Genomic DNA, 20,778 nt, shown 5'->3' on the forward strand with positions numbered 1-20,778 from the left:
CCCCATGTAGGATTTGAACTTGCAACCTTCTGATTGGTAGTCGAAGGCTTTAACAACAGCGCCACCTGTCCGGATGTGGCGCTTGTAATTATAACGATTACTAATGTTCAGCCCTTTGTCTCAACTATAAACGAAACATTTTTTTTAGTTTACCAGCTAAGGCCCACTGAGCTATGTAGCTCGTTTTTAGAAGCGACCTGGCCACGAATGACAGCTCAACGAAGTGGCTTATTATCACGTGGATATGTAGAGCAGCCAAATACTCTCAATGCATGTTTCTAAATGTGGAGGGGAAAGCCGGAGGACCCGGAGAAACATCCACACGACCACGGGGAGAGAAACACGCAGATTACAAATATACAGCCGGCGTCAGGGTCCGGATCGAACCCACAACCTCCTGTGCACCAGGCGAGCTAGTTAATATATCGGCACCGTGTCACCCTTGTCATTCCACTGCTGGATGAAGGCCTCGCACGCTGTGTCTGTCTAGGCTCTGCGTCACCACGCTGGTCCGTGTGAGTTGGTGAAGGGGGTACCAGAACCGGTTCAGATGTCACTCCACACTGATATTAGCCCATGGGTGACAATCAAACTCGGGTAACCGGGTTTGTTGCACGCACTACGCCGCCGATCATGACACCACCACTCCGCCCCGCCCATGTTGTTATCTTTCCATGTAAATGCAGTATCCCATCTCCTTGTGGATAGTCTTCCGTGTGGGTTACAGATCACATATTACTTCATCAATGGTCCAATAATTAAGTTAAGAAACTATAAAATATGTTTTTTTACTTTGAGATCGTATTTTGAACCGCCATCGCAAGCGCAGACCGTATTGCATAATTGAATGCCGTATTAATAGGAGTGTCTGACCAATCAGAATTACACAAATAACTGCAAATATTTTTTATTCAAACTCCTCTCATCGTCGGCCCTATTTTCGCGACCCCTATTATCCGCGAGAGCTGTATGGCCCCGCGAGAACTCCCATGTCCCACAACCATCTTCTTCCAGTCACCTGCACATTGTATGCAATGTTCAGCTGCTTACCTTCTGGCCCACCCCGACTGGACGCGTATGACAAAGAGCTTCATAGCTCGTCGGATTTCTATGGATGAGTAATGGATAATAACCCCACGGATAATGGGATCCGTGGCATCGCCCCCCCCCCCACATCATCACGGATGAGAGGGCGTTTTCCTGCGTGCAGTCATCGCGCGGAGTCCAAAACAACTGCCACCCCCCCGCTCCCCAACCGTGCATGTGCGTGTTTATTACACGTCTGAGTGTCTTGCTGCATGAGCCAATTGTAACTTGAAGCACTGGGAGACACATAAATCCGAAATACTGTCCTCCGAACCAGTAGGGCTGACAATGCTCTGGTGCAGCCTTACAATCCGAATGCCCTCGACCCCCCCTACACACACCATGCAATAATGATCGTGTGCGCACACACACACACACTGGGTGTGGCCGCCACGGATGCTTAGAAGTTCCACACCCTGTGTGCCTGCTGCTATTGTGACTCGCTCCTCGGGGCATCTGTGACAGCCAGCTTACCTATGTGTTGAGACTCGAGTGATTAATCGTCGCCACACATGCAAGTAACGTCTTGCACACGATGTCATTTAGGCGCCTCCGATTAGCTTGGCTACCGTACGGTGCGAAAGAAGTGCAACATTCATACTTGCATACGTACATTGCGACTACATTGCAACTTTGGTCGTAACGAGTTTTCTTTTGTAAGAGTCGCATATCGCAGCCCTTGTTCATCGTGATTGCAAAACTACCAATCGTAACAGCTCCCCCCCCCCCCAAACACCTCTGTGGTTGTTTAGAAGTAGCTCGTACACACACACGTGTACACACACGCACGTGTACACACACACACGTGTACACACACACACACGTGTACACACACACACACGTGTACACACACACGCACGTGTACACACACACACGCACGTGTACACACACGTGTACACACACACGCACGTGTACACACACGTGTACACACACACGCACGTGTACACGCACACACACGTGTACACACACGTGTACACACACACACACGTGTACACACACGTGTACACACACACACACGTGTACACACACACGTGTACACACACACACACGTGTACACACACACGTGTACACACACGTGTACACGTGCGTGCGTGTGTGTGTACACGACGTGAAGGAAATTCCACACGAGTGCGTGACGAGCTCTCTCGTCCGCCTCTGTCTGCCCAGCAGCATAAACGTCTATCGACATTGTCGTCGTGCGTGGTGGTGGTGGAGTAAAGTGTGAGTCCTTCCATCTCTCCCGAGACCATCAGGCCAAGGCTTGTACGAGTCGAGGCCAGAACTGGCCCTCAGTGGGCACTCCGCTTGGTGCAATCCCTTCTGGCCAGCAGTCGCGTGAGCGAGAAATCGCAGGGCTGCGCCTTGACTGCTTTTACTGCGTCCCTTTTACACTCGGTTCTTCGTGTGGCACAGCTGGGTATTTGGCCCACTGACAAGAAAGCAAGATGTCACATGGCCAATCATTCATCCCTCTTCAAACGCTTCTCAGCTTGGCACACAGAGCCGTGATTATTTGACTTATTATCAAGTCCTGTTTGAACTAAAAGGCGTGCACACCAAAACTTGCAACACGAAAGAATGCCGAAAAACATCACGCTGTGGATCAACCTTAGCGGCCACATGCGCGCACACTCCTGAGATTTCTCGCTCGGGAGGCCCATTTGACAAAATGCTGCAAAGTTGGCCCCAGCCGCACCTGTCCAGCTTCTGAAATTGCTACTGCGTACACAGCTGACGCACACAGGTGATGTACACAGGTGACGCAGGTGTTCCCAATCCCTGATTAGAACTCGTGGCGGGCAGCTGCCTGGCTTCAGGCAGAGCTGTTGCTGCTTTATGAGCAGGTGCCTCCAATCATTGTTTTTTTGTCGCTTTCTGTGCTGTTGCTTGAAAGTCCAGTGAAACTGTAGGTCATAATATAACCTGTTTGAGCGAGTGTGGAATTTGTAAGTTCTCCCCCTGTATTGCACGGGCTTCCTCCCATATTTCAATACAAAAAAACGTGGATTGCAACTGGTCATCGGCCAAACATTCCAACGGTGACAAATTACCTCCAAATGACTCGCTTGGGATTGCACACAGCAGCATTGCCCCCTGCCGCGACAAGTCGAGAGGGACGTCCTCCATCCAGAGGATGTCCTGCCTCCTACCACGTGATTCTTTGTACCTCCTCCGTCACCTTCTTGGCCCATGCCGCGACTTGTGGATTGCCGTAATCTTAGTTGGTCGGGCTTTGGGGCCATTTGACCATACTTCCCCAAGCTGGTTAGTGCTGGTTGGTGTGGAGATGTCTACCCTACGAGGGAATGCACCGCGGTCACCCAGCTAATTACAGTGCAGTTAAAGGTCAAGGTGCAGCCCTGCAATTGCTGCTCGTACTACTGCTGTCGGAAGTGCCTCCGGGTGACCCGAAAGAGCCCCTGTGGGAGGGCAATTTGGCGTCCTCTTGTGCGCTGGTGGGACAATGTTGGGGAGAGGTTGGAGTGCCCGATTGGGGAATCGGTTTTACGAGACGGCGACCGACGGCTTCAACCGCGACTAACGCTCGTAGCCGCGTGTTGTTCTTCAGTGCGTTTTGGCGCAAGGCGGCACTGGAGTCGGCACACGCACGGGGACTTCCTGACCGAGGCTAGCTGCGTGCGTTTACGGCCGAAGAACTCGATTGTAAAGCATCGTGGAATGCGAACAGGATGTTTTGCCCGACCTACGCGCGCCATGCTGCCACATGGCACAGTTGACGCATACACGCTCCTTAAAAAAAATATATAACTTGCAGCAGGCTTAAAACAACATTGTTATAGTACCTGCTATTAAAACTTTTGTTTTAGAATCTACGAGCATAAAAAAGAAGAAAAACTACGTTTACGAGCAATCGTTTGGTGTTCTGCTATTTTGGAAGGAGTCCAGAAAGGTCTGCATGGTTCGTTGGCCGACGGTTGGCTACTGCAAGTGTTGTGTTTTGTAAGGGAGAGCTTCCGTGGAGTCGTCGTTGTTTGAGCGATGGACTTGCGCGGTAGATTAAATGTTGGGCGATACTCTTCACTATCCCCCCCCCCCCTTCTGCATCCCCTGCGTCCCCACCTGACTGTCCACCCAGCGTTATAAACGGGCAAACCACGGTTCGCCGCTCGGCAGGTCGCGCGCGTGGCGAGCTAAAGTGTGGGTGTGCTCCCATCTCTTCCACCTCCGATCAGCATGGTTGGTTACGTACGGTGCGGAAGAAGTTCAGCGTACGTACGAGATGTCTGGCGATCGCCCAAGAGTGGGCCGAGATGCTCCCTCTAGTGGAGTCCCTGCCACCAGCAGTGGTGTTAACAAGCAGTTGCAGAGATTCACATTTCCCTTGTTTGATTGTGCTTGCAATCTGGTTATTCGCAGACAGGTTTGGTGGGTCAAGTAATGATGCAGCCACATCCACCCGGGGTGAAAAGATGTGCCTGTAGTAGGCACCCCGCACCTCCGATTAGCACGGTTGGCTGCGTATGGTGCAAAAGAAGTTCGACGTACATATGGCGGGTAGGTTTTCCGACCAGTCCATTGTATTTGTTTAGATTATCTCCTCATGTGCGTGGACTTTCCCCAGCACTCCGCATGTAAAATACACATGGGGTTGACTGATGTTTTAATAGTTGAATTAAGACATGATCATTTTTACGTCAACGGGTTAATAACGAATGTTTACTTTGCTTGGCGTCTAATCTTAGGACGTCATGCAATTACGGGTTACACTTTTTAAACTCGCAAACATATTAATGCAAATTAGGCTGAATGTTTGATTTCCGCCCACGATCGTATCAACCTGGAATGCGACCGATATCGTCACATCTCGCAAGCTAAGCAGAGCGGAGCCTGGATAGTGCCAAGATGCATGGAGCAGTGTGCTGTGGGCTGCTGCGGTGCTACGTTGTGGGCATCCAAGAGCAGCGCGAACAAATCCGGCGCAGAGGATCGCCGGATCAATTCTATCTCATTGGTGCCCAGTGGTATAATAAATGGCCTATAACCAGCAGTTGATAGTCACGTCGCATCTGCTGCTGGGCAAAAGTGTGGTGAAGCGTGGTTAGAAATAACCACAACGATCCTGCACGGCATGGGGATGTCCTGGATACAGCAGTGGGGGATTGAAGTCGTTCCCGTTCGTGTCCACCACCCTGTTTACTTTCTCAAGTGAGAGCGGCGTGGAAGAATCGCGGTGTGACGATTCTCTCCCTTTCAACAAGGCCAGAGGAACTGGTTTGAGCTTTGAGATTACACGATGTAACACGATTTCTGTCCCTGGGTAGTAAGTGTTATTTTTTTATTGTTTATGCGTCAAAAGTATAGAAAATGGCTATTATTCCCCACAAACTTTGCTTTTGTGACCGGGACTTTATGTGAAGGAATGACACAAATGCACGTTTTCTCATTGAAAATAGGTACATTTCAAAATATCAATGTCCTGGTCGCAAAAGCAAAGTTTGTGGGGAATAATAGCTATTTTCTGTACTTATGAAGCATAATCAATTCGGAAATAACACTTACTATCCAGGAACAAATAGGTTTTTTACACTGATATCGAACCATTTTTTTACGCACGTGCTTTCTCCGCTGGTTTTATTCCCCCGCTGGTTTTCTTCCCCCCGTTGCGGGAGTCTTAAATGTGTTGTGCATTGGCGGTGGAGGCTACAGGGAGGAGTGGACCGTGGTGAGCTTGGGGTGGGACTGTGAGGGTGGTGAGAGAGCTCGCAGGGAGCGGGGTTGGGAGAGATCAGAAGTTTTTGGAGGAGAGTAAGAAGTGTGTGGTGGTGGGGGTGAGTGGTGAGGGATGTGATGGTGGGGGTGAGTGATGGGGGGGGGTGAGTGGTGAGGGTTGTGGTGGTGGTGAGTGGTGAGGGTTGTGGTGGTGGTGGTCGTTGGAGACTGACTCGTGCTTGAGCCACGCCCGCTGTTTATAAAATCCCAGAGATCCTGACATTCATCGGAAAATGTCCCAGAGGCATCCGCGCACATGTGATGTTTGTCTTTTTTTATTTTTTTTATAAGATTTCTGCTGTATGCATGCATACCAGTCGCCATTTCACACAGCACTCCACAGCGTGCCTTGTCTCACAAAATGGCGTTGCAACCATACGCAGATGTGTGGCTTTTTTTTTTAAACTCCTTCTTTCCTTGCCGTTCGTTCCACAAACCGTGAGGTTCTTCTTCCTATTAAGCGCGGTTCATCGGCCAAACGTTGGTCTAACAGTTCCAAGCACGTGACAACTTAGGCAGTTTTTTTTTACTGGGGTATCCCTCAGGCGTTTGCGTGAGCCGAATTTCAGCTTGGCCGACTTGCAATTAAGCATGAACCCCTGACCCCCCCCTCAACTCGGCGTGAAAGATTCGTGCCAAATCACTTTCCGAGCGGCACTGTGCAAGTCTTAACGAGCGCCAGCAGAAGTGAACGCTGGTGTGGCCCAGCGTGACACGATGCCTGCAGAGCCAGCTAGTAAGGGGGTTTACAGGATACATGCCCACGACCGGTCATGCAATACCCCAGAGATGGGACGAGGAGGCAGAGTGAGCGGACAATGGAAGGATCCAGAAAGGAAAAGGCAAAAGTGCCGTTCTGCAGTTGCTCATGCCACCGCTGTTAGAAGGAACTCCACTTGAGGGTACTTGGCCTTCTCTTCCATACATCCTGGAAGAAGAGTTGGGTTACCCCCGTGTTACCCCGGGAGACGCGACGTGCCGTGCCTATCAACTGTTAGTAGTATACCATGTATTATGCGACCGCGCGCCAAGGAGATGGAATTCAACCGGCGACCCCTGCACTGATTGCGTGTCTCGTGTGCTGACCGTTACGCCACGGCACCATCACAAGGACACGGTGGTGTATAATAATAATAATAATATCAAAATCGGCAGCGTACGACCGTAATGGGTGTCCTTCGTGGTGGCGAAAAAAATTGAATGAGGAAAGCACCGCAGGAAAGTTCTCAGGGCTGGCATTGTTGTTGGACGTGGAATGAAAAGAAACGACTGCATTGTTCACAGATTGCAGGCCGGCTACCTCACCCTGTTCACACGGCGTGGTGTAAACAAGGACAGGTTTTTTTTTTTGCCTCCTCTACCGCCTCCGTTGTGTGGACCTAGACGCATGAATAGACCGTCTCCGCGTTTATGAACATTATTTTCACGAAATATATATAAAGATCCGCGGCCCAGAAGTTACCTTGGATTGGTTGCCCATGTTTGCTGCATGCCGGACGTTTGTGTGGTTGTTGCGCACACCTCTGTGACACGGAGCGCCTAGGAGGCAACAAGGCCTGGGGGGTAGATCGTGTGGACTTGTGAACCTCCCAAACTTGCTCGTCAGGGAGATGGCAGTACAGCAAGTCGATTCTTCCTTTCGATTGCCCCAATATTGTACTTGCGTGGGTTTTCATTGGGATACTTGAGTTTCCTCACACGTGAAGCCAAAACATTCGTTGATTGAATTGACCAAACATCCCAAACTTTTTAGGACACACCTGGAAAAATGAGTCTCGACACCTGGTGAGGCTTTCATGGGTAAATAAAAGGCATTAGTAATGTAAGTGCTGCATCTTTTGACAAATGTTCTGAAAATGTAAGATCCATTTGGATGGCCATACTTTAATCCCAAACATAAGGGACCATTTTTTTTTTACTATAAATGACGTGCCTTTTATTACTTTCTTACACAACTGCTGGCAGAAGGGCCACCACTCGATTAGGGTATTTTGGCCTACTTTCCCATGGATGGGCAGATACTTTGGAAGATGCAGGAGCGCCCACACTTTGCCCCACCACACGCAACCTGCAGGTGGACCGAGGGACTGCATCGCTGCTCATGCAGCCCGTGTTTTATTTGATTGTGCTTGCGTGTGCACTTTTTTCATTTGTGTTTTTACAAGGAACCTTTTTTTTTGCCCAACACTGCCAAAAACAAATACTGGGCAGATTTCAAAATTGGCTCACGTATTTGGGCACTGTTTGTCTATTCCAGGGCTGATTGTGTAAATGTTCAGACTTAAGTGGCAGTTTGTAAGGTAGTTTAAACATTAACAGGTAATGGCTTGGCACCAATTTTATTATCATCGAAGAGACTCAGAAAACAAACCGGTATTTTTAAAGGACTTTTTGCGCTACACTGGACTGTGCCGACACTACAAATATCACCTCAATTTATACTGCAAATGATACTGCGGGGACCATGTTGGGCGCCGTGCAGCGACAGTGCTTAGGGAGATGAGGTTTGTAGCCGACGTTGAAGCAGCAACATCGTCTGGGAACCAGTGTGTCGAATGTCAATCATACTCGTGTCCCAAATGAATCGTCGCAATCCGGTGTCGCGATTCAGTTTGGGAATCTGTCCCCTCTTGTTTGGATACCGCCGTCTTTGCTACTCGATTTTTCTGCGCCGTTCTGCAAGCCCATTTAGCCTGAATGTAATATTCACATATCGTCTTCTTCTATATAGTGTGGAAAGATTGATTTGAAGCTTTCGTGACTGCAGGAATCCATACTCTTTGCTTCTTTCGGTAAAGTCACGTAGGTAGAAATAAAATAAAATAAAAAATATTTCTACCTACGTGACTTTACCGAAAGAATCAAAGAGTAGAGTGTGGAAACATTGTAATTTCTTGAGTCTCACCGGCAATTCCCTGTGTATTGTGAACATAATTGATACATTTCTGTGTGATTACACGTATATAAAAGGTACAGGTGCTGCCCTTTAATTACTCGCGCACACTGCAGGCGGTGGAAGGGCCTCCGCTATACAGGTAGCTCTGTAGGGTATTCTGCCTACTCTTCCACACTACTGTACACGTAAACAGCATTCCTCAAGTGCTTGCCATTTATGCACGCACATTATCACACTACTCAAGAATGCGAGTGCTGTTTTGTAGGAAAAAATTATAACATTTCTGGAGGCTTTTGGACCCTGGCAGAAGTTGAAATTATTCACGTTAGAGTATAGTGGCGCTTTGAGGTTTTTTTTTTTGCCAATGCAGGGTGCCACTTTAGATGAATGTGCCATGTGGGTTATGAAAAGGTGGGGCTGGCAAGCCGCTCTTGTCAACTGTTGGGCGGGTCTCGTCCTGACCCAGCGGTCGGTAATTCACCCAGGCAGCTGCCGAGTGATTACACAGCACCCTCTGCTGGGTACAGTCGTCATCCTCCCTGGAAATTCTCACATTTTAATCCGTGGCTCGTAAAAGAGGGATGACCCCGATTTGACTCCCTTTAACGTCGTTTTGCAAATACGTCGCCACTTTATTATTCGCACCGCTAGCCAATTTGCGTCGCCTCGACACATGCTCATGTCGCTGACGGCATCGTCCGTCCATTCTCGTTGTCCATCGCCTCTCAGCCTTCGCCACCACCACCGCCACCCACTAACTATTACCCTGTACATCGCTTCTTTGATTGACGTCGTTTCGATATTTAGCGTCGCACCTTTCGGGAACGCATTCTCCCTCGATGTAAACCACCGAGGTGTTACTGTACTAAACTCTCAATTTGCGAAGTAGTATTCGCAATGCCAGTACATCTTCAAATATATTTCTATCGACTGTTGTAGATTGTACAAAATGCCGGTAATAAGTGAGCTCTATCTAATGCAATGATTCCAATATATTTTAGACCGTGTCAACATTGGGGCGACCCAGGTCAGGTTCATATTATATTTGTTCCTGATGATATATGTTGTGCACGCGCACACTTAACCGCGGAAAATTTCATCTTGTACTTGAGCAATAAGGCGGCAGTTTTAGCGGGCAGTTGTCACATGTAGTTTTAACAGGCTTCACTCGGCTGATTATTAAAGGAAAGAGTTGGGATGCCAGACGCAAAAGACTTATTTGGAGATGGACAATTTACACAGATGCCGAGAGTTCGTTTTTTTTTTCGCATGGAACGAAAAATTTTTCACGTTGTCAATTACCCGTGTTTTTTAAAGTGCAAAATGTTTTACCGCATCATGGGTCTCTCACGTGCATTCGTGCACACGTGAATGTGTGTGTGTGTACGTAAAGAAACACGCATTCCACAAAAGAGTTATCAGCCTCGTGTGATCACAAACACCTTGAACATTAACAACGCACGAAAGGTTTTCGTTGCGAGTGCAAAAGCTCTTGGCCTGCACATGCATTCATGTATGCGTTGTTGTTTCCAGCCGGTCGTAATTTTTTCAATTGCGATGTGGGTTTGGTCATAATTTAGGGAATTGGAATCATCCATACCCAACCGTAGCACATAACAAGGAGTTAAATATAACTATACGCCCTTTAAAGATTTAATTTGATTATGTTTCTGGCGGCAAACTGCGATGTAACACGGCGTCTGTGTTGACCTTATAAATACATCGGAGAATTGGACGTGAAACAGATGCATATCGAGCTGACGCGGATCGCAGCATTTGCATGGGGGCTCGGCAACAAAGAGCGTCGGTGTTTCCACAACGATATGTCACGCGCACGGACCACATAAAGTTAATAAGGCACGGAAGGAACGCAGATGGCGGCGGGTCAACATGCGTCGCTGCCGTGACTTCACAAAAATGTGTGCGTGACGGAGCCCGGGTTCAGAGGATATGCCACCCCCTCGCGCGCGGTGAAATTGGAGCGATCGCCATTTCTCAGTCGGCCCCAATCAATGAACGCTACTGTGTGCGCGGGAGTTCGGTTTTTTCTTGTTGTTTGTAGCAAGGTCCCACGGTTGTAGCGAATGGATTTTGTGCCCCCAAAAACATCACGCGCCCGTACTCTTCGCTGAAAAAACGAGCAAACATCCCAGCCAACAGTGACCGGTCGCTGTCTGTGCAACACCAGACACACCGAGACGCCAAAGTGATGCAGAAAAATGTGACTCGGCCAGTTCAGGTTCTCGATCGCCAGCGAGAGGGAGACACGATTGCTCAAAGACGTCTTCGGCGGGTTGAGCCCCGAGCGATGCCGCTATTAAAAAGTTCAATTTGCACCGACTGCAAGTCCACGCCCGTGATGGCAGGTTTGGTGGTGACGCGAGCGATCCGTGCTGCTGTGTGTGCGTGCATGGAGGAGTTCTGGTCTCGCCGGTGCCAAGTTGGATGTGTTCTGTGTCTGCCTCACAGATAACTCAAGTGGATGCTGGGGACGAGATATGAGGACTTCTGAATCCTAGGCTGCTTCACTGTCAAAGTTCTTTAAGGTAATAATAAATACGTTTTTATTCAGTTCTCGCTGCTGCTGCTGCCGTATGCAAAGCTGCAGTAATTGTTCCGCACTGTTGTGTATTACGTGTGTGTGTACTGTGGTTGAGGGTCATGCCAGTTGGTGACCTGGAGATGTGGATGCACAGAAGTGGACGGTAATCCATTTCCCTTCCGTGCAAATGGCAGCAGAAGGATTTTTGAGAATAGGATTTTTTTTTCGTAAAAAAGAAAAAAAGGATGTGCACACATCTAACGAGATTTGGCTTCATTTTGAAAATGCAGTTCAAATGTACTAATTGGATTTAGTACAGGCTCTTCGCATTGTCGTCAGCCTATGATCTCCCCTGGGCTGCCAATGCCTCCTGGGTCTCGACCACCGGGACACCGTCCCTTCCCGTGACGTCTGTCCGGCCTCATTCCATTCCCTTGCATTATTAAGTTAGTGTAACGTATTTAGCATGCGGCTTTTGGCTAACCATTGGACAAAGACGGTCACTGCATCGCGCGCTTTCACGTGCGCTTCTGCGGCCGTCTGGAATGCTCTTCCTGCCAATATTATCAAGCCACTGGAGCTATGTACTTTTAAATGATCTAGGTTGAGCGCTCATTTCTTTAGAACTGCTATTTGTGTTTAGTTTGTCATTCCCCCACACCTCTGATTAGCATGGTTGGCTACGTGCGGTGCGAACATGAATACGGATATGTCCTGCTAATTCCTGTTTTTGTGTAATGCCAAGCATGCACCTATCCTTGCTTCTTCATGCACTGTTCAGCTTCAATTCTCTATTTTTGTTGTCGATGTCCATGTTTCTGATTCCTGTGTCATATCAGTAAATGTACGCTGGTTAAACACCCTCTTTTTTATTGCCGTTTTCATTGTTAAGTTAAGTTTTTTTTTCAGCAGCACTCCGACCTGCCCTCATATCCCTCTGCGTGGACTCGTATGGGTTTTCCCAGTTGTCCCTTCGGTCGAACTCTTCAGTCATTTAGCAAACTCTTGTTGCACCTGACTCATATTTATCTTGAACCCCCCTCGCATATATACGCAAGTCATGTTAACTGGACATCCGCGCATAGCGTGCCACTGAGCGAGCTCCCGCTTGACGCGTTGAAGATTTTGTACGTAGCGCACACATAGACAGGCACGCATTGCTGCTGCATCTATATGCGTGTAAGCGCTAAGCGCTAATCGCTTAAACGCACACCGTATTTGCAACGACAGACCTTGGCTTACCTGGAACGTGTATAAATTGTGTACGAGGTACACCATCACAAGGCAATGCTCGGTGCTGGTCACAGGGGCTGTTTAACCATACTTCACCACGCTGGTCGGTACAGGATGGTGAATTTGCGGAGGGTGGGAGGAGGACGCGGTGGTTTGTGGTCATTTGTAGAGTATTTGCTATAAATCTTAACACGATAAGCCACTTCGTTGAACTTTTGATAAAGGGATATATAGCTCTGTGGGCCTTACCTGGTAAAATAATAATAGTTTATAGTTTTTAATAGCTTCGTCCATATCTAGCCGTGGCTGGAAATCAAACTTGGTTTGCCGGCTTTGTAGCCTTGATCCTGGAGAGGTTCTCCCTTCATCCGTACCTCTGATTAGCACGGTTGGCGATGTAGGGTGCGAAAGAAGTTCAACATACATAAATCCAGAATTCCTTCTCACCCGTGCGTGCGTGGATAGGAATCTACAGGAGCCCTGCGGGGCCCTCGTGGGCAGCGAGCGGCACGATGGCGGAGGGAGGGGACGGCTCGGAGAGCGTGGTGGAGATCCTCCTGGAGGGGGATGAGGGCGTGTCGTCGCGCGACTTCAGCATCGACGGCGGCGGGAAGCGCGGCATCTACATCAAGGAGCTGGACAAGGAGTCTCCGCTCGCCAAGAAAGTTCGCCTCGCCGAAGGTGACGACGACGATGACCCGGCCGTCTTGAACTCTTGCCGCGTGCAAATTCCCATCGTGCCTGATGAGCCACTTTGTTGAGCTATCATTGTGGCCAGGTGGCTTCTGAAAAAGAGCTACATACAACTCGGTGGAGCTTGGCTGGTAAAATATAAAAAGTTTTTAAGAGCTCGCTCCGTATCACTTGCCGCCGGTGTGCGTTGTTAGCCGTGGCTGGGAATGGAACTTGAGTCGTCGGCTTCGCAGCCTTGATCCTGAGAGGTTCTTCCTCCATCCAGCAAACCGTCTCACCCGTGTGCGAGCCATGTCGATCCGCGTACAAGTAAAATAGGCGTTCGCCGCTCGGCTTATATTTGCTTTCCATAATATTATTTAAGGAAGAAAGCTTTGGACCGGTTTCATCACCGGGCTTATTAAACTGAATATTATTGATGTGGAAATTCCACAGGCCGATGACTAAATCATTAAATGTTTTATGCAACTTCACAAAACATGACCTTAATGACAATTGACAACAACGTTGATGATAATGGAAATGGCAAGAGATGAGTCACGATCGGGAATGGTCGGCATTGTTGGATTTTCATTTATTTACATTATTCATCCCCAATGTAACCGCCGCTTTTAATCGCTTCCCCGTGTATCAGCAAAACTGACGCTCTCTTTTTCTTACTCTCTTAACGCTGCAGGGGACCAAATCATCTCGGCGACGGTCTACTTCAAGGACATGAAGTACGAGGACGCGGTGCGCTTCCTGTCGCTCTCCGAGCACTACACGACGGGCCTGCGCCTGCGCCGCACCTCCGGCACCACCTCGCCCGCCGGTTCTCCCACTGGCACGCTGGAGCACCCGTCCCGCAAAGTGGCGGGCGGCTTCTCGCTGGAGGGCGGCTCGCTCGGGGGCGTTGGCATTGGGGGCGGCGGCGGCGGCACGGCGACCACCGTGGAGTACAGCATGCACGGAGCCGGCCACCCGCGACACCTGGAGTTTGGCGGCGCCGAGTCCACGTCCCCGACGGCACGCGACTTCAACTTTGGCTCAATGAGCCCGACGGGAGGGGTGGGTGCCCCGGCGTCGCGCGCGGAGGTTGAGCGCCGTGGTGGCTGTGCACGTCGCCGATAATGGGGCGTCCTCGCGAAGCTACGAGACGTGTGTTCGGTTCGTTGTCCTTCCCCCGCGCCTCCGATTAGCACGGCTGGCTACGTACGGTGCGGAGGAAGTTCAACACGAATACGTACATGATACCTGTGCAGTGGCGATTATAATTATTATTTCGAGCACGTGTTCTAGTCGTGCCATTCTTTAGCATAAGGATATCACGAAATTGCTTGCTTTCACAAATGAGTCTGCCAGTAGGGGGCTACGTTGCTACTTGGTCAAATTGAATAAATTTGGTTTTATACCGTAAATTGAAGAAACGAGTGGCCGACTGTAAGAATATCATGTGATCCGTAACATCCGCTGTTGGCGTAGACAACCACATGGCCTGGTGGAGGTTTTATAAGTTCACGGTGCACATGTTCGGCCCGGTAGGGTTCTTTTCCCCAACGTAATGAAAATAGTATATTCAAGCACACACACGCGCACGTGTGTGGGATGCCCCCGTTCACGATAAGAATAAAAACGGCCACACATGCGTGCAATAATAAATCGGTGAAGAAGCCCCACACACTTGCAGATATACCATAGTGCCTAGGCCAGTGGGTCAGTGGGTCCCCAAACCTATGGTGCGCCTATCCCCGGGGTACGTGCAAGTCTCTGGAGGGGCGGCGGGGGGAAGGGGAATGTGCGAGATGATGTTCACAATAGTGGTGGTCGCATAGGGGTCCACGGTTCAATTGTAGATATTTAGTTGATTGTCATTAAGGTATGTGAACTACTTGCCTTGGGTGTCAACTACATTTTGTATGTAATTAAAATGTAGTTATTTTACAATCGTGTGGCGCATGCACGGCTTCACCATTACATTTTTGTGTTTAGTTTGTTGCCCTTCCGCCGCACCTCCGATTAGCACGGTTGGCTACGTATGGTGCGAAAGAAGTTCTATGTATACCCCTGTGCTTGAACTGTTTGTGCGGCTCCGTGTGAACACCCTCGTCGTTTTTTTTGCCATTTACCCCGCCCTCCGCAGAGTGCCAACAATGAAGAGTATACAAAGATTTTCGAGAAGAAGATCAAACCTCGTCTGTCCTTCGAGGATCTGGATGCGAGTGGGGGTCCAACAGGCGGATCGGCGTTTGAGCACGGGGTATGATTCATGAGACTCGCCGCTTCGTCGGCGCGGCCAGTATACAAGCGAGCGCACAAATGGCAAACGCAGCGGCGCTGTCACCTAGTGGCATAGCGCGACTACTACGCTGCACAGAAGGCAGAATAACAATTAGTACGGTTATTTGCAATTACTAATTATTGTTCCAAGTTTGTAAATGATGAATATTACACTACCTTTTACATGCCAATATTTTAGTTGTGGGGTTTCCCCCCTGTATTTATAGTGCAATGATTGTTACATTCTGAACAATGAGTTTACAATTACATACTTACACTCAAGGTCCTTGAATTCCTGTACTTGCTAACAGTCGCTTAGTTAAATGTGGAAGCATATGAAAATAGTACGTTTGTGTTTTCATTTCAGATTTCTACATCTCATAAAGGAGCATCCACTCATGCAACCACTGTACTCTTCAAGGGCCAAAGAGGCTCAAGGACCTCAGGAGAGTTTGACCCAAACATGGAACACACATTCCAGAGTGGAATTAGCTCATCCAGCTACTCGTTCAGCAGCGACGGTGGAAGAGTTTGTCCAGACTTTAAAATAAAACAGGAAGCAGAGAACGGTGATCACAGCATTAAGCTCAGCGGACCAACGATAAAAGGACCAGATGCTGGCTTTTCATTTACATCCAAGACATTGAACATTTCTGGCCCAAGTGTTCAAACCGATGCATCTGGTCTACGTGAGACTGATGCCCACGGCAAGGGTGTTGACTTCTCTCTCCCCGGTTTTGATACACGATCACTGGGAGGGAAAGTCTCTGGAACAAAAATAACGACGACGGAAGTGAGAGATTCGAGTTTCCAAATATCTGGCGCAGATATGAACCTGAATGTGAAGAAGCCGAAAGTAACTGGCGGTATGGAGATAGCCGATTCAAAATTAGATGCCAAGACCAAGTCGGCCCAAGTGGATGTGAATGCTCCTGGTGTGGAAATTCCTGGAAACCTGAACATAACCACAATGAAAATACCAAAGTATGAAGTAAGCTTTCAGAAAATGAAAGGATCGGGAGCTGACGCTGGAACGTCTGCAGCCTTTGAAGGCACTGTCAAGGGTACGTACATTTTTTGTTAATTCGTGCAACTCAAAAAGGAAACTTGAACATGCAGTAGTTCATGTAACGTGTCCAAACTAAACATGCCGTTATATCTTCACAGATCCGAAAATACATGGACAAGATGGAGACTTCAGCATCAATCTTCCTAAAGGAGGAGGCATTGATGTATCTGCACCAACACTGGACTTTGATGCAAATGGACTGAAAATTCACAGAGATGTCAAAGCACCAAATGTGCAAATGAAGGGAACAGAAGGCAGCATCAAGGGTCCAACAATTACGATGCCACACATAACGGGACCCGATGTGTCTGCTAAAGGTGTAGATGTCAAGCTGCCAAAGGTAAAAGGTAGTATTGATGTGTCTGGATCTAAACAGGAAGGAAATATTCAAATTCCTACCACTGATGCAGGTTTGAAAGGGGCTGATGTCAACATTGAAGGTTCTGATGGAAGATTTAAAATGCCAAAATTCAAGCTACCAAAGTTTGGCATTTCTGGTCCTCAAATTCATGGACCAGATGCAAATTTGGGTATTGATATCCCCAAAGGTGATGTTAATATTTCAGCTCCTAAAATGGACATGAATGTTAAAGGCCCCAACTTGCAAGGGGGTTTTTCTGTACCTGATGTAGACATGGAGGGACCAGATTGGAATATCAAAGGCCCAACATTAAACATGCCAAATATTTCAGGGCCCAAAATATCTGGATCAGATGTTAATCTCGAATTTAAGAAATCAAGCGGAAAAGGAGGATTGGGTGTATCTGGACCAAAATTTGAAGGTAATGTTCAAGTGCCAGGTGTCGATTTAGATGTTGAAGCACCTGATGTAAATCTTCAGGGTCCAGAAGGTAAATTCAAATTGCCCAAAGTAAAAATGCCATCATTTGGTTTTTCAGGTCCTAAAGTCCATGGATCTGATGTAGATGTAGATGTCAGTCTTCCCAAAGGTGATCTGAATGTATCTGTTCCTAAAGTGAACGTTGATGTCAAAGGGCCAAAACTGGAAGGAGATATGTCTCTACCTGATGTCGACATGCAAGGACCAGATTGGAACATTAAAGGGCCCAACATAAAAATGCCACATATTTCGGGACCCAAAATATCGGCTCCGGACCTTAACTTGGACGTAAAAATGCCAAAGTTTAAAGGAGGGGTTGATGTATCAGGACCGAAAGTAGAGGGTGATGTGAAAGTTCCGGATGTTGATTTGGATGTTGAAGCACCTGATGTAGATCTCCAGGGACCAGATGGTAAATTTAAATTTCCTAAAATGAAAATGCCAAAGTTTGGTTTCTCAGGACCAAAGCTTCATGGACCTGATGTAGATTTTGATGTCAATCTTCCCAAAGGTGATATTAATGTTTCTGCTCCTAAAGTGGACATTGATGTTAAGGGCCCAAAATTGCAGGGAGACGTCAAAGGGCCAAAACTGGAAGGAGATATGTCCCTACCTGATGTAGACATGCAAGGACCAGATTGGAAAATTAAAGGTCCCAACATAAAAATGCCACATATTTCGGGACCCAAAATATCGGCTCCGGACCTTAACTTAGACGTGAAAATGCCAAAGTTTAAAGGAGGAGTTGATGTGTCAGGACCGAAAGTAGAGGGTGATGTGAAAGTTCCGGATGTTGATTTGGATGTTGAAGCGCCTGATGTAGATCTCCAGGGACCAGATGGTAAATTTAAGTTTCCTAAAATGAAAATGCCAAAGTTTGGTTTCTCAGGACCAAAGCTTCATGGACCTGATGTAGATTTTGATGTCAATCTTCCCAAAGGTGATATTAATGTTTCTGCTCCTAAAGTGGACATTGATGTTAAGGGCCCAAAATTGCAGGGAGATGTCAAAGGGCCAAAACTGGAAGGAGATATGTCCCTACCTGATGTAGACATGCAAGGACCAGATTGGAAAATTAAAGGGCCCAACATAAAAATGCCACATATTTCGGGACCCAAAATATCGGCTCCGGACCTTAACTTGGACGTAAAAATGCCAAAGTTTAAAGGAGGAGTTGATGTGTCAGGACCGAAAGTAGAGGGTGATGTGAAAGTTCCGGATGTTGATTTGGATGTTGAAGCGCCTGATGTAGATCTCCAGGGGCCAGATGGTAAATTTAAATTTCCTAAAATGAAAATGCCAAAGTTTGGTTTCTCAGGACCAAAGCTTCATGGACCTGATGTAGATTTTGATGTCAATCTTCCCAAAGGTGATATTAATGTGTCTGCTCCTAAAGTGGACATTGATGTTAAGGGCCCAAAATTGCAGGGAGATGTCAAAGGGCCAAAACTGGAAGGAGATATGTCCCTACCTGATGTAGACATGCAAGGACCAGATTGGAAAATTAAAGGGCCCAACATAAAAATGCCACATATTTCGGGACCCAAAATATCGGCTCCGGACCTTAACTTGGACGTAAAAATGCCAAAGTTTAAAGGAGGAGTTGATGTGTCAGGACCGAAAGTAGAGGGTGATGTGAAAGTTCCGGATGTTGATTTGGATGTTGAAGCGCCTGATGTAGATCTCCAGGGAACAGATGGTAAATTTAAGTTTCCTAAAATGAAAATGCCAAAGTTTGGTTTCTCAGGACCAAAGCTTCATGGACCTGATGTAGATTTTGATGTCAATCTTCCCAAAGGTGATATTAATGTTTCTGCTCCTAAAGTGGACATTGATGTTAAGGGCCCAAAATTGCAGGGAGATGTCAAAGGGCCAAAACTGGAAGGAGATATGTCCCTACCTGATGTAGACATGCAAGGACCAGATTGGAAAATTAAAGGGCCCAACATAAAAATGCCACATATTTCGGGACCCAAAATATCGGCTCCTGACCTTAACTTGGACGTAAAAATGCCAAAGTTTAAAGGAGGAGTTGATGTGTCAGGACCGAAAGTAGAGGGTGATGTGAAAGTTCCGGATGTTGATTTGGATGTTGAAGCGCCTGATGTAGATCTCCAGGGACCAGATGGTAAATTTAAATTTCCTAAAATGAAAATGCCAAAGTTTGGTTTCTCAGGACCAAAGCTTCATGGACCTGATGTAGATTTTGATGTCAATCTTCCCAAAGGTGATATTAATGTTTCTGCTCCTAAAGTGGACATTGATGTTAAGGGCCCAAAATTGCAGGGAGATGTCAAAGGGCCAAAACTGGAAGGAGATATGTCCCTACCTGATGTAGACATGCAAGGACCAGATTGGAAAATTAAAGGGCCCAACATAAAAATGCCACATATTTCGGGACCCAAAATATCGGCTCCGGACCTTAACTTGGACGTAAAAATGCCAAAGTTTAAAGGAGGGAGTTGATGTGTCAGGACCGAAAGTAGAGGGTGATGTGAAAGTTCCGGATGTTGATTTGGATGTTGAAGCGCCTGATGTAGATCTCCAGGGGCCAGATGGTAAATTTAAATTTCCTAAAATGAAAATGCCAAAGTTTGGTTTCTCAGGACCAAAGCTTCATGGACCTGATGTAGATTTTGATGTCAATCTTCCCAAAGGTGATATTAATGTGTCTGCTCCTAAAGTGGACATTGATGTTAAGGGCCCAAAATTGCAGGGAGATGTCAAAGGGCCAAAACTGGAAGGAGATATGTCCCTACCTGATGTAGACATGCAAGGACCAGATTGGAAAATTAAAGGGCCCAACATAAAAATGCCACATATTTCGGGACCCAAAATATCGGCTCCGGACCTTAACTTGGACGTAAAAATGCCAAAGTTTAAAGGAGGAGTTGATGTGTCAGGACCGAAAGTAGAGGGTGATGTGAAAGTTCCGGATGTTGATTTGGATGTTGAAGCGCCTGATGTAGATCTCCAGGGACCAGATGGTAAATTTAAGTTTCCTAAAATGAAAATGCCAAAGTTTGGTTTATCAGGACCAAAGCTTCATGGACCTGATGTAGATTTTGATGTCAATCTTCCCAAAGGTGATATTAATGTTTCTGCTCCTAAAGTGGACATTGATGTTAAGGGCCCAAAATTGCAGGGAGACGTCAAAGGGCCAAAACTGGAAGGAGATATGTCCCTACCTGATGTAGACATGCAAGGACCAGATTGGAAAATTAAAGGGCCCAACATAAAAATGCCACATATTTCGGGACCCAAAATATCGGCTCCGGACCTTAACTTGGACGTAAAAATGCCAAAGTTTAAAGGAGGAGTTGATGTGTCAGGACCGAAAGTAGAGGGTGATGTGAAAGTTCCGGATGTTGATTTGGATGTTGAAGCGCCTGATGTAGATCTCCAGGGACCAGATGGTAAATTTAAAGTTT

At 47.5% G+C, this 20,778-nt stretch overlaps 1 protein-coding gene across 1 annotated transcript in view; it reads left to right on the top strand.

Annotated features, from left to right (window-relative positions):
* Positions 1 to 20,778, top strand: part of LOC133352571 (neuroblast differentiation-associated protein AHNAK-like) — a 70,750-nt gene that overhangs the window by 34,214 nt on the left and 15,758 nt on the right. Inside the window, 7 exon segments of the mRNA XM_061568300.1 lie at positions 11,183 to 11,259; positions 12,954 to 13,169; positions 13,858 to 14,228; positions 15,301 to 15,417; positions 15,805 to 16,501; positions 16,605 to 19,804; positions 19,806 to 20,777. Of these exon segments, the coding sequence (XP_061424284.1) occupies positions 13,001 to 13,169; positions 13,858 to 14,228; positions 15,301 to 15,417; positions 15,805 to 16,501; positions 16,605 to 19,804; positions 19,806 to 20,777 (5,526 nt within the window). The 5' untranslated portion in view covers positions 11,183 to 11,259; positions 12,954 to 13,000.

This window comes from Lethenteron reissneri, chromosome 41 (assembly GCF_015708825.2).
Source record: "Lethenteron reissneri isolate LAM-NWPU_2019-01 chromosome 41, ASM1570882v1, whole genome shotgun sequence".
NCBI lineage: Eukaryota > Metazoa > Chordata > Hyperoartia > Petromyzontiformes > Petromyzontidae > Lethenteron > Lethenteron reissneri.